A 27493-nucleotide genomic window follows, 5' to 3' on the forward strand; every position below is an offset into this window, starting at 1 on the left:
CAATATGATTCCTCTTTATTTTACTACAAAAACCAAGGTGGTAGCTGGCTTGAGAGAGTTCACCAATAAGCTGAAAGTTTCTGGTAAATTACCATCACTGGCAACAACCCAAGCAAGTCTTTGCTGCTACTCTCCCTGCCTTAGGCTTTCCATGTAGGCGCACGGAAGGGCAGGACGGTTTGCTTTCTCTGCCTCATGCTTTTCTAATTTGCACGTGTAAGGGCAGAGAGATGTGCTCTCTCGTCCTAGGCTTTCCATGTATGCATGTGGAAGGGCAGAGAGTTGTGCTCTGTCTGCCTCAGGCTTTCCACATAGGCTTGTGGAAGGGCAGAGAGGAGTGCTCTCTCAATGTAAACTTTTTGCATAGGCCCTAGGAACAGAGCCATACCACCAAATATAATACTGCAAATGGAAATAAAGTTTTCTCTGACTAAAGTGGTCCTGACTGAAGTGTGTTTTCTGGAAAGTACAAACGTAGGAAGATAGCAAGTATTCACTCATCTTTCAGGTGTTTACATCTCTAGTTTGTTTACAGGATGTAACAGAGGTGCATATGTAAGGGATTCAGTGGGGACGTATAGCTTCAATGTTAAGTGATTCAACGTGATAGCTGGACACTCGCTTGCTGTTAAGACATGGTGCCATTGTGATCCACTAATGAGCAGCTGCTGAGTCAAGTGCAATTAGATGTTGTGGTAACATTTTGTATCTGTCCAGTGCAGTGTGTGGCTTAATATCAAACTGGTTTGAAAACCTTTACACCTGCCCAACCCTAATCCTTTTTGTGTTTTCTTTTATGTGTTCCACTCTTAAAATCTTTTAGTGTGGTGTAATGAGTCACTCATATTTATGTGTTTCATGTTTGAATGTTTGTACTCCTAGATCCTTGAACTTTGAAGTCAGGTTTCTTATTTTAGATTATTTTTACCCAAGGGAATGTGCAATTTTTTTTCCCACACCTTCTCCACAGATGCTCTTCTTCTTCTTGATGAAGATATTTTTGGGAATGTATTTAAATGGAGCTTCACTTTTGTCACCCAATTAACACCAACTCCTGGGAATTTTTCATTATTATTTTTGTTTTATTTTTGTAATGAAGATCTCAGTTTGGGGAAGAAATTTCAGGTCTGTCTCTTTTAAATCTTAAAGAGTCATAGGAAGTTCCTTTTCCTCTTGGGGATGCACTCTTTGAAGTTCATAATCAACTTTTCTTCATATTTTTTAATCTCAGAGCTGTTTTAGTTATATGAGTCAGTCTGTACCCTCTCCATAATAATGATTTTAAATGTCAACATTCATACCTAGATGTTTTGTTTGTTGCTTTGTGAAATTCAAAAAGAGAAACTTGTGAAGCCTTAATCAGACTCTTTTTGAGTAAGAGTCTTCGAAGTAAAGCATTCAGTTAAGACTCCATTGTACTCAGAGAACTCTCACATATGTGGGGATTGATTTTTAGTTTTGCACATCAGTTTTATGTATAATGCAACATGAGAATTTTTCAGACAGTTGGATCTAAAATGGAGATTACAGTGAAAATATTTAAACATACTTGCCCTCTGTGTTCTGTTACAATAAAATTCTCTCGTAAAACCAAACCTCAAGCTATATATATTCAGTAGTTAAGCCCTTGGAGCTTGCAATGCCTGCATATGGAAGAAACACATTGACATTGCAAAGTGATCTCTGTATCCTCAAATAATCCCTTTTAAATAATGGATTTCAGTGTTTGAATCCTTAATTCTGTTCTGCAGTATACATGTTAGATTTGTGTTTAATATCAAAACAGTCTGACAGGGAATGAAAAAAGCCCTGGCTGCTGCCACAAGAAAAATAGCGAATTGCATATTGGAGGACAAGGTTATTTAAGGATGAGCCAGGCGCCTTTTGAGCTTTAGACTAAGACTCTGCAGCCTTGGCTGTGAAGCTTTACTGTTGTTGAGATAAAAGCCAAAATTGTGAACCTGCTGGTGGCAGTCAAAGTAATGTCAAGGGATCACTGAAGTCAATTAGGTTCATCCTCTGGGAACTATGTATATGTGCAGATTTCATGGCAATCCATCCAACTATTGTTGAGTTGGTTCGTGTTCTCACAGCAGCATTTACAAGTGGACCAGATCAAATGCCTTGTGCGAGAAAGCTGCTCTTGATTGGTCAGAATTTCCATGAGGGAAAAATCCAGGAAGTAAACAAAACGTTGAAGAAGAGTACACTTGCAAGATAAATGTGACACTTTCTAATGTCACAATGGAGAGACAACTACGCAGGTTGATTTTAGCGCTGCTCATCGTGGACTATATTGCTGTCATTGTTCATTTTAGTCAAACCATACAGTTTGAAAACGAGGCGCGGCTCCAACTAGAAAACAATGTTTTGATGCATTGGATGTGCTGAATGTGCATATTAAGGCACCACAGGAGGAGGTGCACATTAATAATCCTCCAGGACTGTAACATGCTCATGTTTAACCCAAACAACGTGTCATGTGACTGCAGTTGGTTCAGATCCAGGTCGGAACACATTCTCACCACAAACGAACTGCACCAGAGTTCGTTTGTAACCGGACCGAGACCACCTCTTCAAGAAGGTCTTGGTCTGGTTGCTTTGGTGCGCACCTGAGTGTGATTGGTGTGTTCACACCTGCCCAAACGAACTGCAACAAACCTTACAAACCAATGAAATAATCTTTACGAAGGGCAACAATGCAGAGAGGGAGAAGAATAACAGTTTTTTAGAGGTTGTAGACAGTTTTGAGGAGGTGTGTTTTAAGGGTTTTCTTGAAGGTGGAGAGTGAGGAGGAGTCTCTGATGTCTTTAGGGGTGAGTTCCAGAGGGTGGGAGCAGCAATAGAGAAAGCTCTTTCCCCTTGGGTGCGGTGGTTAGTCCTGGTGGTGCCAAAAATGTGCCTCTCCCCCCGTGACTGCAGGTGGTTTCTATCAGGTTTTCATCTGTCCGTAAAGAAATGCCCTTTGTTGCGTTGGACACTAGAGGCATCATCCGTATATTTATGGATCTACGGACACCAGTTGCACACACAAGTGGAAACAAGGCGTTAGTTTTTGGTAAAGTTTGTTGTCTGTATACCAGTCTTAACTGAAACAGTTTTTGGTTACCATTTTTTCCCGAACACAGATTCTAACTTTTAAAAAAGTAAGTTGTTCTGGCTGCCTAGTCTAGACACAGGAGATGAGAAGACATGTATATTTGGCACTACATTCTCAAATTCAGAGAGATCAAAGACGAAGGAGTCCTCTGATATTTTTTTAATACTTAAATGAAAAGTAATGTTACAGCTTCACCAATCATCGTGTTCCTGGGAATTCATGGTACAAATTAAAAAGGACATTTCATTTCCAATATAGCACCCTCTGATCTTACTTGGCAAGGTGTGAATTTATTAACTGAACTTTTGCTGATTTATCAGGCGAGGCTACTTAAAACATCAAAAGAAGCACCAGACAGGATCAGTGTAATGTGACTTATTTGCTTGCGTGCCTACACTGGGATGGTTTTTTTTTTTTTTTTTTTTTGGTTTTATATTTTAATCCTAAAATTAGTTTTGAAACAAATCTGTGAAATTTCTTTGGCTCTTAAGTTCCAGTGATCTAAGGGTGAAGATGTTGGTTTGTGACTGGAGTGCCCCTCCCCCCACTCTGAGCTGGTGGAAGTGTTTGAGGAACACGCTCCCTCCTCTCCAGCATACCTCTGCGGTGGTGCCTTTGACAAAAGCACTTAACCCCACCTGCTCCAGCTGAGCTGCACTGTAGCTGTATCGAGCAACTCCCTGCAGTCACTTTGTGTAATTGAATGAGGGCGAAATGGGTGGTATTTAAAAGAACAGTGTGGTCGGTGGTCTAAGGCTTAATAAGAGTTAGAAAAAAAAAGATAGGATGATGACTGTTTCTGGCTATGAACTATTTTGAGCATCTTCGCAGTGTACAATTTTTAACAAGCCTCTTGTCTCCTGTGATCTTTGGTGTCAACACTAGGGATGCAAAGCTAAAATGTGTCTGTGTCTGTTAACTTCACAGAAATATCTGTATTTATATCCCTGTTTAGATTGACACCAGTAGTTTTTGAAAAATTGTCTCACTGACTGTTTTTGCTGCCAATTATTCTCCTCGTAGGTTTAGCTGCTCCCAAAATATACAAAGTAACATTTATAACACCGTATTTTAACCATGGTACCTTTTAGTTTAAAGCCCACCTTCAATTTTTAAAGCGAGTCTAAAAGCTGTGTGAAATAAGAGTAGTGGAAATAGAACAGGAGATTTTACAGCCAAGTTATAAATGTTGGCCTTTTAAGATTTTGCAAACCACAGATATTTTACAAGTACATTTCGTATGAATCACATCAAGATTTCTAAAGTGATGTATTTCGGATTACATGTGTATGAGATGGATGCCAAGCAGCAGACCACTGCTGAAGACCAGTAACATTTCCAGCTATGATTTTGGCGACACAACCAGTCTTTTTTAACGAGACATAGGAATATTTCTAGCTGTGTTTGTGGTGACAAAACCAGGTTTCCTTAAATGAGATGTCAGAACAATTCTGGCCATGCTTGTGGCAACAAAACCGGGTATTATTTAACGAGACGTTAGGACATTTACAGCCATGTTTGTAGCGACAAAGCACGTGTTTTCATGCCTTTGCTCTGGCAATAGCCCTGGCCAGGGGCATTTTTTTGTTGTTGTTCTCCGTCCCTCCATCTGTTCATCCTATTCTTGTGAATACAATATCTCAAGAATGTCTTGAGGAAATTTCTTCAAATTTGGCACAAACATCCAAAGGTCAAGGTCACTGTGAACTCATCCATGTTATTCTTGTCAACATCATATCTCAAGACCACCGTGAATGAATTTCTTTAAATTGGACACAAATGTCCACTTGGACCCAATGATGAGCTGACTAGAATTTAGTAGTCAAAGGTCAAGGTCACTGTGACCTCACAAAACATGTTTTTGGCCTTAACTCAAGAATTCATACACTAATCATCACAAAATTTCACACAAATGTTTAATAGGATAAATTGATGACATTTTATATCCAAAAGGTCAAAGGTCAAATTCACTGTGACATAATAATGTTCTGCAAAAACACTTTTCTTGCCATTATTCAATGTCATAACTCAGGGGAGACATTTGGTCAGATACTGAATTGTTGACACTAATCTTGGGTGCCCATGTTGAAACTGTGCTGATTGTATAGATGTGCAGCTGGGGGGAAGGTGTGTGTGAAGCATCCATGTTTTCACAGACATGGATGTAAACTGTACCTGCAGCTTGACTGGTTTGCAGAGACATACAACTGTGACACAGTAATTCTAGTTTAACAAGAATTTGGGGCATTTTCTGTTTTGTTTGTGGTGACAAAACTGGGTATGATTTTAAGAAGATGTCAGAACATTTCCAGCCTTGTTTGTTGTGACCAAATGGGTATCTCTAAGCAAAAATATGATGTATTCCTAACCCTGAGTGGTTTTTGTGCTTAGACCTAACCACATGTTAACAACAGCATTGTCACAACATAAAATGGAAAACTGAAACATAAAGAAATGTAAAGTTTCATACAGTATGAAACATACAAATGTAACATATCTGTTTGCAGAAACATACAATGCCAACAGTTATTGTAGCAGTTGGGTCAAGGTTTTAACACTGGGGAAAATATCATATCTTTTATCTTTTTTCCTCTAGAAATCAGAGGTTGTGTATGCTGTATAATGATAAGTAGATCAATGTACAGTTGGTCCAAATGCCTGTGATCCTATTTCAGTCCAAATGTAGTGCAGAAATTTTATAAATTCTGCAAAAGAAAGTGCAAATAAATGCACATCAGTGTTCACATTTACTGTCAACCACAACAGAAGTAACTCGGCATCCAAAAAATGTACCACAAAAATTAGATTGCAGTTCATATTAAATTTATTTTTGGAGAGTATCAGTTTTTTAAAGCTTAAATGCAGTGTTCTTGTCATTTCAGTTTTGTAGTTAAACACAATATTACAACACTGTATGTAGCAGAATAACAGTTTTCCCATTCACATTATGTGCTTTTGTCTCCAACCGTACAACAACTGTAGAACTGAGTGAGGAACTAATTAGTAACATCACTGTATAGCATCAGCTGTCTAACTGCCTCCCTAATGGACTGAAACGATGCTTGACTCGTGCTGTCTGTCATGCTGACGGACATGACTGATACTTTGTGTGACTGGTTGAATGACCATCTGACAGAGCGGCTAACTGACCGATTGACTAGCTGACTGACTGACTAAACAAGCGCATATCTGAGGGAGTGACTGGCTGTGAGGGCAGCTGATTGACTGTCAGTATAGTTTTAATACAAGGAGAGCAGCCATGTGAGTCCATGCCGTGAGCAGGCTGAGCGACCAGCGGGCTAATAGCATGACCTCCTATGTAATACTGAAAGGGAGAGGAGATGAGGGGTTGGGGGAGAGCGTGAGAGATGGTGACAGAAACAGACTGAGGGTATGCATGAAGAGAAAAGAAAAGCAGGAGAAAATGAGTGGAAAAATAGAAATGAGAAAAAGAAATTGTGGCAAGAAAGGAGACAGAATTGTAAGTGCTGTCATGGTTTGTCGTCACTGGAGCCACTCAGGTAGAAGTCCTGAGAGATGGGGCCACATGCCTATATTAGAGGACAAAGAGAAGAGATTGGTAAGAAAGGGACAGAGAGAGGCAGTAAAATGAAGAAGATCAGTACTTCTCAAGAAAGAGAGTGAAGAGAAAGGGGCAAGGAAGACGTGAGAATTATAGGGGTTTATCTAGGCCTAACAGCCAAAAAGATTGCCTCTATGTCCCTTTGGGCAACAAAAAATTGTGGCTATGGTCTGGTTTTGGTGTGCGTGTGAATGTTATTGTCAGTCGAGATCTTTGTACAGTATGTGTGCACTCCAATTCATTTTGTGCTTCATTGTGTGTGTTTCCATGTCCCCTTGGGCTAACTGAGTTTCCTAGAGGGCATAAGCAGGGATGTCTGTTAAACTGTTGGTGTGTTACAGTAGAAATGACACCACTCATGTTGCTCTTTGCCTATGTAATGGCCTTAAACCACAAGCTCAGGTAAGCAGAGCAGGCACTATCGATTGTTTTTGGATTGCGCCCCAGTAGCATGGCTGTATCTGAGGCTTGCACGCAGGAACGTATCTGGGGAGGGGTCGATATCAATGTGAGCGATAGGATCAAGGATGTTTATCCTGCAACAAGCTCAGCTGCTAACTAGGTGTGCCTGGGGATGTGCAGATAACAGGTGCAGCCTCAATCTCGATACAGGACATCATGTGCCTCTTCCCCTGTAATTTTCTTAATGCTTTTAGACTATTTTTAAGGGGACCTATTGTCAGGTTTTTAGATTATAATTGTATTCTGGGTCTCTGCACTGTCATTGCCACTGGGGATTGACTTCAATGGGGTTTAGTGGCAATTTCTAAACCAAAATTTTATAAACTGGACATGTTCCAAAAGGAATATGATCCAAACTAAGGGAGAACATAACAACATTAGCAACCAAGATTACATGTCTCCCTGACATTAGCATGTAGCTAAATGTAGCAGTGTACTTGCAGCCAGAAAATGACTGTAACAGCATATAGCAGCACTTTTTACCATCAAAAATTACCAATAAATGCTTCTAAACACAACTAGACATCTTTCAATCCAAGAAATTACCAAAATTATCAACCAAGGTTACGTGTTTCCCTGACGTTAGCATGTAGCAGTGTACTTGCAACCGTGGGGCGATTGTAATGGTGTAACGCGGCACTTTCTACAATGAAAATCACCATAAAGGCTTCAAAATACATCTGGAGGAACTCCAACAGGAATATGATCCAAAATTGGGGTGAAATTAACATCAGGTACCAAGACTACATGTTTTCCCGGTGTTACTACATGTAGCAGTGTACTTGCAGCCAGGATATGACTGTAACGGAGTATAGCAGCACTTTTTACAGTGAAAAATTACCAGTAAATGCTCCTAAATACAACTTGACACATGTCAGTAGAATCCAAAATTGGCAAGAAATTACAGAAACCAAGGGAACATGTTTCCCTGAAGTTAGCATGTAGCTTCATGTGGCAGTGTACTTGCAGCTGTGGAGCGATTGTAATGGAGTAAAGCGACATTTTCTACAATGAAAAATCACGAATAAAAGCTTCACAACACAACCAAACAACTTCCATCAGTAATATGACTGGGGAGAAATTTGCAACATCAGGAACCAAGATTCCTTGTTTTCTCGATGTTAGCATGTAGCTACATGTAGCAGTGTAGGCTACATACTGCTAACACTTGCAGAAGTGTGCCGGGAGCAGATGACCATACAGATGAAATACGTCACAAGCTCATGTCAGTTTGTCTCAAGAGTAGACAAAACAATGAATCACACACAGTTATTACTACTTTTGCTGAAAGATCTGTACTTTCTCCACCTTTGCAGTAGCTCAAAATCATGTGTGGACAGCCCCTAATTAAACTTTCTCACCTGAAGAGCCGATCTCTAGAACTATGACTCGCCAGGGTTGGGGGGTGTATTTAACGCCATGGGCGGTGAGGCTGGAAATAGGACAGTGGCATAAAGTGCCGTGGGGTGGCACATCCAGGAGAACCGATGTGTGTATTGTTGCCACCGGTTTGGGATTGTCCATTGAAAATAATAGGGACTCATTTTTTTCACGTGCAGTGTTTGCCGCCATTGTGTCTTTGCTTACAGGGATTACTTTTACAAATGTTTACCCCGTTTGATATGAACATGTGATATTGTAACATTTTATATATATATATATATATATATATATATATATATATATGACAGAAAATAAGGAAAGACATAATAGGGCCCCTTTAAGCTGAGAAACGTACCACTTTTTGTGCCATTACCTGCTATGGCATAATCCAATCACATCAGGGTACTAAGGTAAAATGGCATACACGTTTATCCATTAGAATGACCATATTTTCTATACTTGAACTACAACAGGATACTAAATTTAAACAGGATCTGTTAAAATATTATCAGGGATTTTTTTTTTAATTCAGTTTTTGTTTCCACAGAGCATTGCTATCAAACAATTTTGCAAACCTTGGATTGTGTTCAGAAGACATTAGTGCCACAGCCACAATGGATTTAGAGGACAGATCATGTTTTATTTATTTAAAATTTCATCAGTAAATGTCAGGGTTCAGCATCAGGCCGTTCGAATCAAAGAGCGAGGGCTTTATTCTACCAATTTACACATTCAACAAACAAACAAGGAGAGATCTGTGCAGAAAAGGAAGAGATGTCATTTTCTCAGTAGCGGGAGCTGCAATTGCTGTTTTCTCCAATATTGAATGCGGCAACACTGAGAGCATGACGGGGTGAAAATGTATTCAGCAAAAAGGAAGAAGTCATGAAATTAAGGTAAATTGGAGGAGACCATTGTCAGGCACTTTACCAAAAAGAAAACTCCAGCAGTTCAAAATAATCCAAAGACTGGTGATACACGACTTTGAAGTGGAGCCATTTTAACAATGTGACATGGATATTTTTTTGTTTAGTGAATGTGATGTGACACAAATCTCAGGGCTATACACTGTACTTATGCTGAGTGGTGCATGCCAGGCTGAGGGCAGCAGCTCCTTGGATTTACTGCCGGCTACACCTGCAGCATTGTTGTTCTCCACTCGGTTAATGTGAGAATAATATTAACTGTGAGAAAGAGAGAAAGAGAGCTCCTGTTTTAATGCGCTGGCTGTACGGGTTCATTAGAATATCACCTGAAGACATTGTGTTGTTTAGCCTTATATTCCTTATTGTTTTAAGTGAATGTGGGAAAGCCACAGGCGCACATACACAATTGATATCATTAAATTTTAACATGGGGAAAAATATACTTCGTCTTTACTGTGGAGACCGAGAAACTTAGAAGAAAGGGATGAAGACTTCTGGAAATGTTTGCAGTCTTAACACAAATTGGCCTGTGTTTTTGTTTATATGGAAATGCAAATGCAGCCAGTGATGCCTTTTTTGTTTTTTTGTTGATGCAAGTCCTTTTTTATGCTTGTTTGGTTATTTAGTGGCTGCAAACAAATGCACCTACACCATGAAAGTTGGTGTGACACAGCTCTGGTTGTGTTTATGCAGATGACATGTCGCAGTGCAGCCTAAAGTGCTCGTCTTTTGCCTCTCCGCCTGTTCAGACCAACTATTATCACAATGCAAGAAAGATTGTTATTATTGGAACTGCTATAGGTTGCCCAATCTTCATGCTCCTGTATTTCTAACCCAAACACAACAGTGATAATGGGCAATTATGGTGACGTATGTATGGTTAAAGGTACACTATGCAGAAATCGTTGGCTACAGTGTTGCCAGTTAAAGTGAGAGCCATCCCCAGATTTGCTATATTTGCATTTTTTCAGTGCTGTGTCCACAGTTTTCATAGCTTCCTCTTGGATACATGCTGTTTCCAGTCTGGCACCTGGTCACTACCTTTTTATAAAGTCCAGACCGCACCTGAATGCTGAGCCCAGGAACATCTTGAACACAGCAAAATAAGAAAAAAATAAGAAAATACAGGCAGAGGACAGAGTCTCAGCAGATAAATACAACACCACACGCTTCAAGTGGGTCATTAGAGATGATTGAGAGGGATGATTAAGAGTCTATACATTGTTGTTTGAGGAAAACCCTGCATAGTATATATTTAAAGTCTGAGTTCTTTATTTTTTTGTTGCAAATTTGGAAGCAGATAAGCTGCAGTGATAGTTACCAAAAGTGGCTCTGCCAAGGAAGTATTTTATAAGAATAATCACGACTAGTTGCCATATTGCTTCAACCTTTTGATCTCTGCATATAAAAACATCAGTGCCTAAACTTAGAATACATCTCTTCATATTGTGTTTGTATTAAGTGACTCACTCCTGAGGATACCAGAGCAAATGTCAAACAGAATCCTGAATATTTACCCTTTGCAGTCACGTCTAGTGTTGTCATTAATTTAAAAAATGGTAATGCATTAAGCATTATTCTTTACTTTTAAAAAATGCATTACTTCTTATTAATTACTCCCTCTAGAAAGTAATTAATTACTCGTTGCATTACTTTTGGGCAACAAGGACACAGGAGTTGTTGACAAAACTGTGGGTATTCATTGACCCAAAAAACTACATAGAAAAATTACAAACCAAGAAATTAACAATTGGGCCTATGAAAGAGGTTAATATAACTATACTCGATATAATAACTAAACAAGATGAACAAACTGACCTGTCAAAATGACACAGCAGGGAGCATATATAGTGGCTTGGCCAAACCAAATAATACACAAGGCGTGACCAAAATGGATGGTAACTACAAGTAAATACAGAGCAAATATAACCCCCTCAATGCCACCTTGGGAATTTCACCAAAGGATATTATTAAGAATGCTGTAAGCTAATGAGGTCACACACTTTCAAAAGAATCCAGGAGGGTCGGAGATGTGTTACCATAAAATTAGGAATTTATTTAACAAAAATGAATCAACAGTTTGCAACTTAAAGTTAAAATGTCATGAACACCAGGATTTAATAAAGAACTCATAACTGATAACAAACTAGTAATAAGGTGTGGCCACCTACCTGGATGTGAAGGTGGAAATGGTATCGCCCAGCAATTAATGTTAGTAATGCTAGTAAGCGTGGCACAGTGTCATGCAGTGGCAGGGAGGGAGAAGACCTCTGGCTACACTAGCTACTCTGCTAATTAATGCAGTGTAATGCTAATAACATTAGCATGTTGAAATATCATAGGCTAATGCAAATAATGTTAGCACGTTGAATTTGTGGGGAAAACGTGTATAGTGGAAGACAGTTGTTTTGTTAGTGAACCTAATGACTTATAATGGATGTTGTAACATCACCTTTGTTAAATTTTGCTGTTGTATCTGCCTTTATATGAGTAAAGGAAAACTTAGCTAGTCGTTAGGCTAATTTACGCAATGAAAAGATGTCATAGGCTAATGTTAATATTGTTAGCATGTTGAATTTGTGGGGTAAACATGTCGAGTATCAGACAGATGTTTTGTTAGTGAACCCTGCTAGTTATAATGGAGCTGAATGTTGTAACGCTACCTTTGTTAAGGTGTTGTTCCTGTCTTCATGTGAGTAAAGGAAACCTTAGCTCGTTGCTAGGCTAACTTTTGCGATGTAGAAATGTCATAGGCTTATGCTAATAATATTAGCATGTTGAATTTGTGGGAAAACATGTAAGTGAAAACAATTGTTTTGTCTGTAAACCTTGCGAGTTACAATGGAGCTGAAATTTGTATTTGTTTTATATTGTCACTATTACGCCATGTTTTATGACTATTTTCGGTGTGTTTTTAATCAATCAAACTTTACAGCACTTCACAGAAACTCAACAGTGTCACAGAAACCCCACTGCAAACTAGCAATTTGAGAGTGTAACTGTAGAGCAACACAGATGCATTATGTCCCAAGTATAATTGCTCACAGTGGTGTCGGCCACTTGCATAGGCTATGGCATACGCTCTGTGTAGAGCCTACGCAGAGCTATAAATCAGTCAACTGGTCACCCTCTCCTTGATACATGAAAAAAGATTAAATGCCTCCAAAAACTAAAAGAAAGCTGACTTTCTACCCTCAGTATTTAGTGTTAAACCAACTCCAAAGCACGCTGGATGCTTCACGTTGGTGTACATGTCAGCCAGAGTCAGTGAACAGCTGTGCGTGCTGCTCCAACCTGGGTGCTCCCCCTCCCTGCAGATTGTGCCCGTGGGTGTTCAGTTTTTTTTTCTAATTTTATATGCTGATAATGTTGTAGCCTACAGTACATCCTCTGGTGTCACTGTATCATTATGCATATTCACCACTTGAAACACTATGTGATCCCATTAAAGTTTTTCATCCCCTGTGTTGCAGTTTAAAAACTACACCTTTACAACTGTGAGCTGCTTTAGTTTCTTAGTGCTTGTTGCAGAACAGACTCACTGTAGTAAATGGGGGTTAAGCGCATCACTCAAGGGCAAGTCGATGGCAGAGGGAGGGAAAGAGTGCCACCCATTCAGCTGAGTCCAGATCTTTCCATCTGGTCTGGACAGAAGGCTGCATTTCGAGGAATACTGGGACTCCTGTTTGATATTTTATTCAACTGAAATGACCCTGTTTCCTCATCTATGAAGAGATTCAGCCAAGATGAAGATGCGCACTGGCACACCAGTGACAGCATCCTCTCCTGAGTTACCCCATGTTAAAGCTCAATTTATACATCTAGATTCATCAACAGTGGAACTTTTAAAACAATCAAAAATCAGTTCATAAATACACTATTATTCTCATACTTACACTGAAAACAGTCTGACACCCTGGAAACCTGGTCACAAACACCCTGATTGTAGCCAGCGTCTCTGTCTGTCTCTGTCTGCGTCCTTGACTTTGACTCACCATGCGTAAGCCTGTTTTTTCTCTACATCTCATTGAAGAGATGTCCTTCAATGAGATGCTATTGTGCCATTAGTGAAGCCACACAAACACACGCACACACACACAGCGGCATCTTGATTGAGCGACAAGGTGAGGAAAAACTCAATCTGATGGATGTAATTTTCCATCATCACCTCTTCCCTCTTTCAGCTCCAGTTTTTAAACTCGTCCTCCATTTGCCCTCTCAGACTCACATTCGGCTGTGTTTTCTGTGCTCTTTTATTTGTCTTCAGACTGCTCGTCCAGTTCAGGGTGCTGGAGCATAACCAGCACATAAAAGTGGTGAAGGTGCAGACAGTTAAGTGCACTGTAACTACCACATAACATATTTACATTCAAGCCTATGGATAATAAAGACTCCACAGTTCACTATACGTCTGTGTGTTCAAGGAAAGTGAAGCACTCAGCAGAATCCCACAGGAGAACATGCAGAAAGGCCTGAGGTTGTCAGTGGGTTTGAACTTAGGAGTGTTTTTGCTTGAGGCAACAGAGCTACCCAACAAGCCACCGTTGGGGTTACAGTTCTTTGGAGGTCTGTTTTCTTGCCCAGATATGTGTCACTGGATTCAAACTCGCAACTCCTCAGCTCTGCCTCTGAATCATTCACAGCATGTACATATTCTTACTTAAAAGTTTTCCTGACAGACCTGACTCTGGATTTAATGATAAAGTTACCAAATATTGGTCCCTTTTTTAAACAATTACTTTCTGACTTTGGGGAATTTTAATGTGAAAACTAATTCACAGCAGGTAAAGTACTGGAGCACTTTTATAATTATCTCTTACTTTGGCTAAATTAAGTTTGAAGCAGATGAATGAGCAAGCGAAAATGTATTATGGTGCATTGCACCAAGCAGTTATATGTATAACAGAATAAATAAAGATTTTTATGGAGGAAATATGTTGGGGAAAACTTCAGATTGTTTTCTACTTTTTTTGCATAAACCTTATAGAGTTCTAGAATTTAAACAAATAGTTTTACATGTTGGAATGTTATTTGCTCTCTTTCCAAATTAACCTGGAAATCCAGATGCCCCGCCCCAAGCAAATTCAAATTTGCACTGCACGGGAATCTGGCCCTGACAAGCAGAGCTCGCTGAATCGCCAATCAGACCAATCAGATCAGTCCATCTGACAGAGGCGGGCTCTGGGCGGGCATAACATGATGACAACAGCGCTGTGAGTAGGAGTCGAAAAGTAAACAGCCAACATGGCAGCTGCCAAAGGACCGCGTCCATTCAGTTTAGCTTTGGAAGAAACGCTAAGCCAACTACACTTATCTTTTTCCTTGAGAGAGGAACAGAAGACTGCCCTAGAAGCCTTCGTTTCCAGGAAGGACGTTTTTGCTGTTTTGCCGACGGGATACGGCAAAAGCATAATATATCAGTTAGCCCCACTGTTCGGCAAAAAAATGAGGCTTAGTGCAGTGAATACGTCACCATGTTTTTTGCTCTGATTGGCTATTGTGCTATCCAATTGCAGGTGGCAGCATTTGAAATGCCACAGTTAGTGCCGCCCCTTGGGTAGGAAAGGCGTATCGGTGAGGGCCAGACTCTAAATCTTTCTAGAGTCTGGATTTCCAGGCTATTGCCAAATGCTAGATCGAGAAGATTGATTCCCCTTTCATGTCTGCAAGGTCAATATGAAGCTACAGCCAGTGGATGGCTAACTTAGCTTAGCATAAACCCTAGGAACAAATAGCTTGCCTGCCTCTGTCTAAACATCTGCCTGTAACACCTTTAAAGCTCATTAATTATCACTAATTATCAGGGATGCACCATAATTTCTTCACATCATTGGTATTGGCCAACATGCTGATAATAATGGTGCATCATCGGTACTGAGCTAGCGTTGTGATGAGGACTTTCAAATATGTTGATGTGGTTGAACAATACTGTTTGCTTATTAACGGGACAAACATTAAATACTCTGTTCATAAGACTGTACAATTTGTAATATCAGCCTCACATGTTACTGGCGATAGAAATGCCACTCTCTAGTTGCCACTCTCTCCTGCACTTTGAAACACTGAAAGTGATAACACAGGTGACTTCTTTATGCTTTAAGTGTGGGGGTGAGTGGTGGGGTGGGTATCAGAACTGGGCCCAGCTCTTTCTGTACACCCTACAGTAAAGTGATACATCATACTGAGCAGTTACTAAGCAGTCCCTCAGTACTTAATGATTTATAGCTCATGGTCACAGCATTATGAAGTAATGAGACTACTTCGTAACTACTCCAGTGTGATGTATCAGGAGTGGTCGTTGTTCCGATTCACAGATACTCATAAACTGATAGTTAACTAATGGTGAATTAATGTAACTCATAGTCTGTTCTCAAGTAACTCATCATTATCCATTTAGACTTTTTCACAAACTATTCATTAACGATTCATTAATTCTCAGGTTGGTCTTGATTCTGAATTAGTAATGAGTGAATGAGCAGCAGCTGTGCCAACAGGTGTCTGCGCAGCTGGCACTGGATGTCAAAATGATGTCAGAAAGACATTGGACTGTTACGTTGGACAGATGGTAAAGTTTGGTTGGAATAAAAATCAGGTTGACAAAATTCTAAATGCCTAATGACGTAAGAATTTCACATTGTGTGGACGTTAACATTATGATACTTTGCAGATGTTGGGTTTTGTTTTTCATACCTTAAAACTAAATGTTATTATTCTACATAAAGATGACGTTGGCTTGAGATGTTTGGAAGACGTTAGATTTTGGTTACTTAACAGCACGTTAAGTAAAAGCTAAAACCAACAAAATATCAACGCCATTCTACGTCAATCTGACATAAGATGTCCTGACACTGAATTTTGGTCACCTGATGTAAATGCAACCACATATCAACACCTAACATCACTGGGGACCAACTGGGTGATGACGACCAGTTAGGTGATTGAGGCTGGAATTAAAATTTGTTTGCTCTGTAACACACCCATCTTAGAGGTGTTGACTATTACAGTCCCCCATTCTTGCGTTGCATTTTGCAGGAGCTCTGCAGTGTTTGCTCTGGTGTGACTTTTATATACTGCTCTAGTTTGGAGAAAGTGAGACAGCAGTCGCCAGTCTTCTGTGAGATTATGTGCCGTTATAGTCACATATGAATCACTGACCTCGAAGTCCAGGCGTCACAAGTTAATGCCACCCTCCCTGTTGTACTCAAAGATTCCTCAGCTTTATGCTTCGCTTCTCTGTAGAGCTTGGGTACGGCTGTGTCGGTGAAAAAATGTCGGTTGTTGTTTTTAGCATGTAACAAAAGCCTTCGTTTTCAACAACACTCTGCGGACGCAGATCTTTGCACATGAGGTAGGTGATGGACTGTGTTATTTTCTTATCTCTCTCAGAGTTGGATGGTAGTTTTGACAGGAGTGTGTCCAGTGTTGGTTGATTTTTCAGCAAAGTGGGTTTAGCGTTAGCTTGGCCGTCAGCAGCTGACCCCATCTCTGGATGGTGGAGTGTGAGGTGAGCCCTCATGTTCGTAGTATTCCCAGAGCAAATCACATGTCATATCCAAGTCCTCCTTTTCTTGTTAAAAAATCCAAAATAAATCCGTTCCAATAAGAAGTGTGATTAAAACACAGACAGTGCATTTCTGATTTCTTTCTCCAGTGCCTCCATCTTTGATTTGATGAACTTCCTGCCAAATGCCGACTGAGACCTCTGCTGACCTCACCAGGGGAAAAAAAAAACATCAGCACCATCTAGTGGACAGAAAAAGCAATTGATTTTATCAAAATGTTTATTTGCAAAAATTGTTAACGTATATGATAAAAGACCGATACTTGTCGTCCAGTATCGATACAATATTGCCACGCAAAATATCACGATACTATGATGCGTTGATTTTTTTTCCCCCACCCCTAAGTGACATCAGCTGACAGGAAGTAAACATGGACCCAAGCTGTTGCCTAGTAATGCAAACTTGCATTAATTAAAAGCTTTTGTTTATTTAAAGACAACTATAGACTGTTGTCTTTAAATAAACAAAAGCTTTTAAACAAATCATACCATAAAATTCATTAAAATAATGACGAATGTGACCGAGAGAAGCCAGGAGCTACATTTCAGTTGTTCCTTTATTTTTGTTTAATAAAAATTTTTTTAAAAATCCAAAGTTGCTTGAGGAAACAGTTGGTAGCTGAATCCATGTTTACATTTGAAACTGTACAGAGGTCTATGGAAGCTCAGTGGTCAGTGTCAGTGCTCTCACCTGAACATTTTGCTGACGACCTCCAGACTCGAACATGTACGGCCCTCCAGTGGATCTGTCATTTAAAGATATCAATATTATTACAGGTAGTATCATATTCCTTTGTCTGAGCTTCTTAACTTTACAGTATGTATCTTATTATATATATTACTCTTTTTTCTGCATGTATATTTTTACAGTTGCCCTGGGAACTGAGCACTTGTGTATAAACTGTTAGGTGCGCTAACATTTATCTCAGAATTAACATACCTCGGAAAGGTGTTAGAGTGTCAGAGTGTTCCTACTTGAAACGTGTCAGTTGCAAGATATCATGTGTCAAGTATTGTGATCCAAGTGTCATAGCTCATGTGCTGTCACAAACTAGACAGACTGTTGTAATGAATAGGACGACAAAATAGACTACAGTGTTCATTTGACAGATTATGTAACCACAGAAGTGTAATGAACCCGTACTGACTGCAGTGCATCACCTTGAATAAACCGATCTAGCAGCAGGAATATAAATTCAAATTTTCGTGCCACTACTTGATTTCCAGTGTAACAGCTTTATTCGTGGTTCAGGTGCGTTGGTGGAGGAACCTCGAAGTGGCCTGCGGCCTTTGAACACAAACTCAGAGGGGAAGTACCTGAGCCGCAGTTTGCGAATCAGTTACAACAACATCACTGACCTCACTGACCTCCAGAATGTTCTCGCCCACTTCCTGGCTCGACCATCTCAGATCGGCTGGCTGGACCTGTCCTTTAACAGAATCACTCACATAGACCCGGTGAAGCTTCTCTCTTTCCCATTCTACAAATGTTTGCATGTTTGCTTCCTGTGTTTCTCAGTTTTCTTTGTTTCTTTCATTTCTTCTTTGTACAATATTTGTTTCTCTATATTCATACTCTCTTTTCCAAGGGTGTTTCAATTTCTGATTTCTTTGCAAATTATCTGTAACCTCCAACCAGTGTAAAACCAGAATAGCTCAAATTAGGCATCATCTCATACTTATTAGTATAATTTATACATGTTGTTGGATTGTGGTTTTTTTTTTTTTTGTGCCCCAGGTTTTGTGCGAGCTGCGTGAACTACGTGTGTTGTACCTTCATGGCAACGGCATCTGGAACCTGTCAGAGGTCGACAGGCTGAGGGAGCTGCAGTATCTGCACACAATCACGCTTCATGGAAATGTCATAGAAACTAACAGAAAGTACAGGTGGAGACTTCATTTTCATACAGTTTACACAGATTTTCTCCCCAGCTCACTCACACACACGCACATCCTGTTCAACTGTGAGAAGTTTGGCTGTAACGTGCTTTCATTTGCTGCTATTGTTCCTGGGTAAAAACAGCTAAGTCTGATTGAACAGAACTAGTTAACCCCTTCACACTGAGCTTATTCAGTGGTTGCCGAACAATGTAGGGGGGTTTTGAGATGATTAGTGGGGGAGGAAAGAAGAAAAACATAAGTTCTACTACTCAAATTTCTATTCCTTATTTTTTTTACACTTATCTCTAATCTGTTCCTCACAGTGAAACATTGTAATGTTTTACTTCTTTGTGCCTCAAGCTGTTATTTAAATTAAACATCTGAGAGGTATAGAGGGCAAATGTCTCTTTTGTGGAACTGCTAAAAATTCATAGACATCAGAAACGTGACAAGGAGCCTTTACTAGACACCGCCGCTTTGCGAGGATTCACAATCCATAAAGTTTGAGAGCAAGTGGTGTAATCTTAAACAATGAATGCAAATTGTATTTTATAACCTCGTCATATGTCTTTTATTGTAAAATATTAACCTGAAATGACCCCGAGCTGTTAAATAAATGTAGTGGAGTTAAAAGTACAATATTTCCTTCTAAATTGCACATTCGAAAGTAGCATAAATTGGAAATACTAAGTATCTCCAAACTGTACTTAAGTAAAGCACTTGAATAAATGTAATTAATTGGAAACACAGATACTTGGGAAACAATTGGGTGACATTTTCATAGGTGCTTAAAGGAATAGTTCACCCACAGAATGACCATTTGTAATCAATGAGTGATACCGTGTTACCTTGAAAAGGTAACACAAAGACAGTTTTTCTTGCATGTCTCCATGGAAAGCAGTGAACAGATAGATTTAATGATTGTCTGGGGACCACTTTTAATAAAGCGATATACACTCACCAGCCGCTTTATTAGGGACACTGTGCTAGTGTCCTGGTTGGACCCCTTCTGCCTTCAGAACTGCCTTGATTTTCGTGGTATAGATTCAACAAGGTGCTGGAAACTTTCCTCAGAGATTTTGGTCCATATTGACATGATAGCATCACACAGTTGCTGCAGATTTGTCTGTGGCACATCCATGATGTGAATCTCCCGTTCCACCACATCCCAAAGGTGCTCTATTGGATTGAGATCTGGTGACTGTGGAGGCCAGTGGAGTACAGTGAACTCATTGTCATGTTCAGGAAACCAGTTTGAGATGATTTGAGCTTTGTGACATGGTGCGTTATCCTTCTGGAAGTAGCCATAAGAAGATGGGTACACTGGTCATAAAGGGATGGACACAGTCAGCAACAATACTCAGGTAGGCTGTGGTGTTTAAACCATGCTCAGTTGGTACTAAGGGACCCAAAGTGTGCCAAGAAAATATCCCCCACACCATTGCACCACCACAAATTCTGACCCTACCATCTGAATGTGGCAGCAGAAATCCAGACTCATCAGACCAAGCAACATTTTTCCAGTCTTCTAGTTTTGGTGAGCCTGTGTGAACTGTAGCCTCAGTTTCCTGTTGTTAGCTGACAGGAGTGGCACCTGGTGTGGTCTTCTGCTGCTGTAGCCCATCTGCTTCAAGGTTGGACGTGTTGTTGGTTCAGAGATGGTCTTCTGCAGACCTTGGTTGTAACCAGTGGTTATTTGAGTTACTGTTGCCTTTCTATCATCTTGAACCAGTCTGGCCATTCTCCTCTGACCTCTGGCATCAACAAGGCATTTTCACCCAGAGAACTGCTGCTCACTGGATATTTTCTCTTTTTGGGACCATCCTCTATAAACCCTAGAGATGGTTGCGTGTGAAAATCCCAGTAGATCAGCAGTTTCTGAAACACTCAGACCAGCCTGTCTGGCACCAACAACCATGCCACGTTCAAAGTCACTTAAATCACCTTTCTTCTCCATTCTGATGCTCAGTTTGAACTTCAGCAGGTCGTCTTGACCATGTCTACATGCCTAAATACACTGAGTTGCTGCCACGTGATTGGCTGATTAGCTATTTGCAGTACGAACAGTTGAACAGGTGTATCTAATAAAGTGGCGTGGAGTATATAAAACATTCGTTCACAAACTCTCACACAACTTTTGCAGTATAATCCAAGTCTTAGTTGTACACTCAGTACATACCAAACACTTGAATTTGAGCTAAATCTTTAGTATTTAAACTGAAACTTATCTGTGCTCTCTTCAAGGCCAGACTCCAATAATATGTTTTATTACAGAGACACGTAAGAAAAAAAAGTTTTCTTCACAAATTCAAGGTAACACAGCATGACAGATTTATATACAGATGGTTATTTTGTGGATAAAGTTTTCCTTTTAGTGGAGATCAAACACATATCTGAGTTTATATCCTGTTACCGTCTACATAATATCAGAGAGGCACACACACACAAAGAAAGAAGGTCTCCCTTCATCAGTTAAATTTCTCATGTATTCAGCTTCTTGATTTAATATTTATCTCATTTCATAAGATCATCTATGTGAAATGACAGGAAAGGACAGGCAAGGTCTGCTTTGCAAAGACTGAAAGATAACTTGCTTATTCAACTATAAAATTTCAGTTGATTATATGTAGGCACACAGAATGTCCATTGAGCCCTTGGATTTGATTTAGTGGGTGTGTATGTGTTTGTGTGTGTTCAGGAATCATGTGATTTCTGCCCTGCCTCAGTTGAAGACCATGGATTTCAGTGTTGTGACACGCGGGGAGCGAGTCTTGGCAAATATTTGGCGTCACTGCAGCAACCAAGGCAAGAACACCGAGAAGAGTCTCCAGTGACTGTCAGCAACTCATTAAAGGTCCCGTATTATGCTCATTTTTCAGGTTCATAATTTTGTTTTGGGTTTCTACTTGAATATGTTTACATACTTGATTGTCCAAAAAAAACATTTTTTTTCTTAAACTACCGGCTTTAATATTCTTGTATTCAACTTCTGTCTGAGACGCTCCGTTTTAGCGCAGGTCTCTTTAAGGCCCCCTCCCGAAACAGCAAAGTTGCTCTGATTGGTCACTGTTTCCGAGTCTTCCACATCTGTGCTGTTCAATTCAGTTCAGTTCAATCCAATTCAGTTTAATTCAACTCTGTTCAATTCAATTCAATTCATTTCAACTCCACTCAACTCAACTCAACTCAATTGAAGTCAGTTCAACTCAACTCAATTCAATTCCGTTCAATTTAATTAAATTCAGTTCAGTTCAACTCAACTCATTCAACTCATCTCAATTTGATTTAATTTAAGTTCAATTCAGTTCAGTTCAACTCATTCATTCATTCATCTTCTAACCGCTTCATCCTCTTGAGGGTCGCGGGGGGGCTGGAGCCTATCCCAGCTGACATCGGGCCAGAGGCGGGGTACACCCTGGACAGGTCGCCAGACTATCGCAGGGCTGACACATAGAGACAAACAACCATTCACGCTCACATTCACACCTACGGACAATTTAGAGTTATCAATTAACCTAGTCCCCAGTCTGCATGTCTTTGGACTGTGGGAGGAAGCCGGAGTGCCCGGAGAGAACCCACACTGACACGGGGAGAACATGCAAACTCCACACTGAAGGGCTCCCATGCCCGGGATCAAACCGGCAACCCTCTTGCTGTGAGGCGAAAGTGCTAACCACCACACCACCGTGCCACCCCAACTCAGTTCCGTTTAATTTAATTTAATTTAATTCAATTCCGTCAACTGTCAATGTAAATAAACACAACAAAATCCAATGCACAGAATAAAACAGAATAAATTAAAAAACAAAAGAATATAAACTCATTATAAAAGGAATAAATGAATAAATAAATAAAGCGGGGGATAAGATATCAATCATTCATACTCTAAACACACACACTGCACACACACACGGACCCACACATACACACACACAAGCAGTGTCAACATATCACTTAAAATAAGTCAAAATGATGACGTCTTTGCACTGTCATTGCAGCCGGGGAGTAACTGTAACAGCACTGTAGCAGTAGTTTCTACCTTAATATTGTATAATTGTGACATCACAACTTTGTCGAAGTCCTGACAGCTCTTTTAAAGGCACAATTTGTTAATACGCTTGTATTTCTCTGATGATTTCGCATTTTGATACTTTCACAGCATTTATGTAGCACCTATACCTGCTATATGATAAAAAAGACATGGAAATCTGACTTTAGTTCAGCTGAATTGGGGTGAAAGGCTGGGTACACCCTGGACAAGTCGCCAGAGTATTACAGAGCTGACACATAGAGACAGACTCATTAAGTCATTCATTTGGTGAATCGATTTTTAACCCACTGCCAAAACTGCTTTGGAACTAAATGTTTTCTTTCCCTAAAATCTTTTTATCCTGTTGAATTGATTCATTAAATGATGCCAGTAGCTCTGCCTGAAATTAAACATGTTTTGACTGGCTACTGCTTTAGTTAGTGTGGATGAATAACAGTGTAACAAGTAACTGACTGAACAGCATAATGATGAAATAACTGAGCTCCATTTTTTACCACATAAACTGAAGTTTTATTCATGTACATATTTGGCTTATAATAGAAAATAAGCATTGTGTGCTTTGTTCAGCTGGAGGTAAAATATTATATGGCCTGTTATATTCTTTGTTTACAGATATAACTAATGTGAACAAGTCAGTAACAGCACCACATTACAGCGTCATCATAGATTGTGCTTTCAATATCATGAAACTGTTCTGGCCTTTTGATTTAATTTACTTCTTTCCTCAGGGTACACAACATCTATGTTTTGTTTATGTGTGCCCTCTGGGAGTTCTAATTATGTGCCAACAACTAGAGTACAATTATAGGTCACGTAAACTGAATCTGAGTTATAACAGCTATACATGTGTGTATTGTACACTATGTACTGTGAATGGATGATGGGGTTGATGTCAGTGTAAAGCAATAAGAACCCAATTTGCAAACACATGCACATGAATGTGGGTACATTCACATACACAAATAACACAAATATGAATGTGATATGTTCAGCTTACATTGTAAACAGCTTTGGGTCTGTGCTATTACTGTCTGGTCTCGTTAGAGAAGAAATGTGGACCATAAATCAGCCCTGAGGATGATTTAACTGGCTGTCCTCCAGGCTCTATTTGGTGCAGAATTGTGTATCAGTGTTTCCCCCCTGCAAAACCTTTAATTGGTGGGATGGAAATGCCCCTGAATCAGCATTTAGACCATGTGACTCCAAAGCTCGCCACTGAAACCAATACTAATGACATTTTATGTAACTGAATTTAGACCTGAAGTTGACACTTTTGTAAAGTAATTCAGCATGACAGTATTTAGAGCTGTGTTTCCTTTGAAACCTGTACCAACATGCTTCTTTTTCAACAGCATGTAGACCATGTGTTTCAAGCTGTGCAGTGAAGCCAGTATCAATGAATATCTTTCACTCAAGATGGCAGGTGCTCTCAGCAGGATGGCTCACTTTGACTGTAAAGTGCTTGAGGAAACACTCACATGCACTTTACAGATTCTAACTGCTGATTAGCGACTGTACATGGATGTCACCTTTACTGCTGATATTTCAGATGTGCTTTTCTATTTCACATGATGAAGGCTGTGGTGCAGCACAATACATTAAGTGGTATATTATGTAGCAGCAAAGCCAATTTTCTTGGTTCCCTAACGGCAGATAATTACAGCTCTAACTCTGCTTTAAAACTGGAAATGTTTTGGTCTAATGTTCCACATGTATTACATTTTCTTTCACACTGTATAGGCTACAGTATTCATAGCTCTGCAATATACATACTGAAAATGTCCCAAAGGTCAGTGCTGCCTCATGCTCACACTTAAACAGTACGTCTGAGCCTGAGGGCTAATGTCTAGTGCTGTTAAATCTGCATTGTTTGGGCTAACTCCCCTCCAGAGGAGAGGCAAAACAGCTCTTGGGTAAAGTTAGCGTTAGCTTAATAAAGAATGTGCTACATTTTGTTTTTTTATCAAGGATAAAGACCCAGATGAATGGAGTATTTATAGCCTTGCTATATAGAGGTTGAAGAGAGTCCCAAAGGCCAACATAGCCTGTGCTCACAATGTCTACAGTAGTGCTATTAAATCTGTATTGTTTGGGCTAACTTTTCTCCAGGGGAGATGAGAGCTTGGCTAAAGTAAGTGTGAGCTTACTCAAGACTGTGCTACCTTTTCTTTTATCTAGGATAAAACCCAAAATGAATTTAGTATTCATAGCCCTGTGATACAGGCTGAAAAGTCCCAGAGGTCATGCTTACATTTTTAACAGTTAGCCTGAGGCTAGCATCTACAGTAGTCTTATTAAATCTGTATTGTGTGGGCTACCTTTTCCCCAGTGGTGAAGTGAGCCAAGTCTTTGCTAAAGTTAGCGTTAGCTTAATAAAGAATGTGCTACCCTTTGTCTTCATCAAGGTTAAAGAAAGAAACGAATATAGTATTTATAGCCATGTGATATAGAGGTTGTAGAGACTAGATTCCCAAAGGCCAACACAGCCGTTGCTCACACTTAGTCACTAGGTCTCAGGGCTAACACCTGCAGTGGGGCTGTTAAATCTGTATTGTTTGGACTGGATCTACATATACATAACTTTACATACTATATGGCCTAACATTCTGTTCTCAATTTTAAAAATACATCCTCTTTCCAAATGAAATGGCTGGTTTTGCCCCAAAATAGCTAATTTAATGATTTTTTTTTTTTTTTTTTTTTTTTTTTTGCCAGCATGTCATGTTGCCAAAAAAGTATGTCAGGCATTTAGCAGTAAGTGTACACCTGAAATATCCAGCACCTTGACTACTTGACTATGATGTGACTGTTTTTTTGAACATGAATTAAACAAACATGCCATCATTACCTAATTTGCAACCTACTTGCAATTATTTAACTTCATAGCTATCATTCAAAATGCCTCCGAGCCGGCGTTCGCCATGGTCTGTTACGTTTTCAGGTTGTCCATCCATCCATCCATCCATCCATCCATCCATCCATCCACCCATCCATCCATCCATCTGTCCATTCTTCCCATACCCAGGGAATTTCTTCAGATTTGGCATAAACCCACACTTGGTCTGATGAAGAATTGATTAGACTTGGTGGTCAAAGGTCAGGGTCACTTTGACCTCGTCTGTCTCATTATCATTGAGGTGATATATCAAGAACGCTTTGGGGGATTTTTTTCAAATTTGGCACAAATGTCCACTTTCAATCAAGGATGAACTGATTAGACATTAGATTTTGGTGGTTAAAGGTCAAGGTCACTGTGACCTTGCATCCATCTTACCCTGTAAACACAATATCCCAAAGGGACCTAGAGAGGATTCCCTCAAACTTGGCCCAAATGTTCACTTAGACTCAAGAACAACCTGATTAGAATTTGGTGGTTGAAGGTCAAAGGTCAAGGTCACTGTGATCTCACAAAACATGTTTTTTTTTCCCATAACTTAAAAAAGTCTTAAGCTAATTATGACAAAATTTCACACAAATGTCTAATAGGAATAATGAAGTGATGACATTTTGTACCCAAAAAGTCAAAGTTACACTGTGACATCATAATGATCCGCAAAAACACTAATCTTGTGTGCTGATTGTATATTGTTGATTAAACTTTACTAGTTATCAGAGGCATACAACTGTGAGGCAGAAATTTTAGTTTTAATTATAGCGCTTGTTTAGCTCTAGTTGTATGGAAAATAGCTCAGTTGATGATCTTAATTCATCCCTGGGGTGTTTGCAAAGTTATATCAGAACACGAACTCTAAATGTTAATAATTTTAAAGACACATTGTAGAGTGTGATACTTTCATGTTTAAAACTGCAGCACTTTGTTGGTAATTACACTGATTACAGTGAGTTGTTGTTTGAATGTCCACATTTTTGTCTCTGATAGCAACCAATACAAAATAGTGATACAGTTGTCTGTGTTGTTATTTTAAATTTTGTGTAAATAATTAACGCCAACGTGTCAATGACAGCAAGATGCTTTTAGCAACTCTTCATGAAGAGAAATAGCACAGTTGAGCAAACAGAATGAAATGACACTTTTTTTTTTTATTCCTGTGACCTACCTTTTTAGATTTGACCATCATTCACAGCAGATATGTATTACTGGAGTGCAATATAACTTGGATGGGTGTAGTAATTAATCATTATCTCAGTCACATTCCTCATCTCATAACTTTTAATAAACAGCTGTGCCAATCACAGTCGTGCATGATGAAATTGACTCGCCAGATTGAGTAGAGGGAGCGCAGACCGGTTTAACCAAGTGGAAAAATAATATTGTTATCCTGAAGGTGCAGAGTGGCAAGGTGCAAATATAATGCACCACAAATATGCAGCTAAGTGTGTTTGTCAACAGTTGAGTTACGATGTTATTCATGATTAATAATCCTTCATTTTGTTTACTGCAACACAATACTGGCCAGGAAATCAGCACACAGCTCCTGGTGGCTGACTTGTGGACATTTTTTGGCCACATCGCAAGGTGCAACTGCACTACTGTGGTTAGAAACAAATTATCAGTAGGTGTGTAGCAGCTGGCACAAGCCACCGC

At 39.7% G+C, this 27493-nt stretch overlaps 1 protein-coding gene across 2 annotated transcripts in view; it reads left to right on the top strand.

The window, feature by feature from the left end:
- Positions 1–21730, top strand: part of LOC125880616 (leucine-rich repeat-containing protein 51-like) — a 180051-nt gene extending 158321 nt beyond the window's left edge. Inside the window, exons 1-4 of one of the 2 annotated variants that reach the window (XM_049563222.1) lie at positions 17741–17792; positions 18268–18473; positions 18754–18902; positions 21595–21730. In XM_049563222.1, the coding sequence (XP_049419179.1) occupies positions 17741–17792; positions 18268–18473; positions 18754–18902; positions 21595–21730 (543 nt within the window). Of the gene's footprint in view, positions 1–17740; positions 17793–18267; positions 18474–18753; positions 19126–21594 lie in introns of those variants that run through there. The other variant, XM_049563221.1, reaches the window with a different exon arrangement.
- The last annotated feature ends 5763 nt before the right edge of the window (positions 21731–27493 follow it).

This window comes from Epinephelus fuscoguttatus, linkage group LG20 (genome assembly GCF_011397635.1).
Source record: "Epinephelus fuscoguttatus linkage group LG20, E.fuscoguttatus.final_Chr_v1".
Lineage (NCBI taxonomy): Eukaryota > Metazoa > Chordata > Actinopteri > Perciformes > Serranidae > Epinephelus > Epinephelus fuscoguttatus.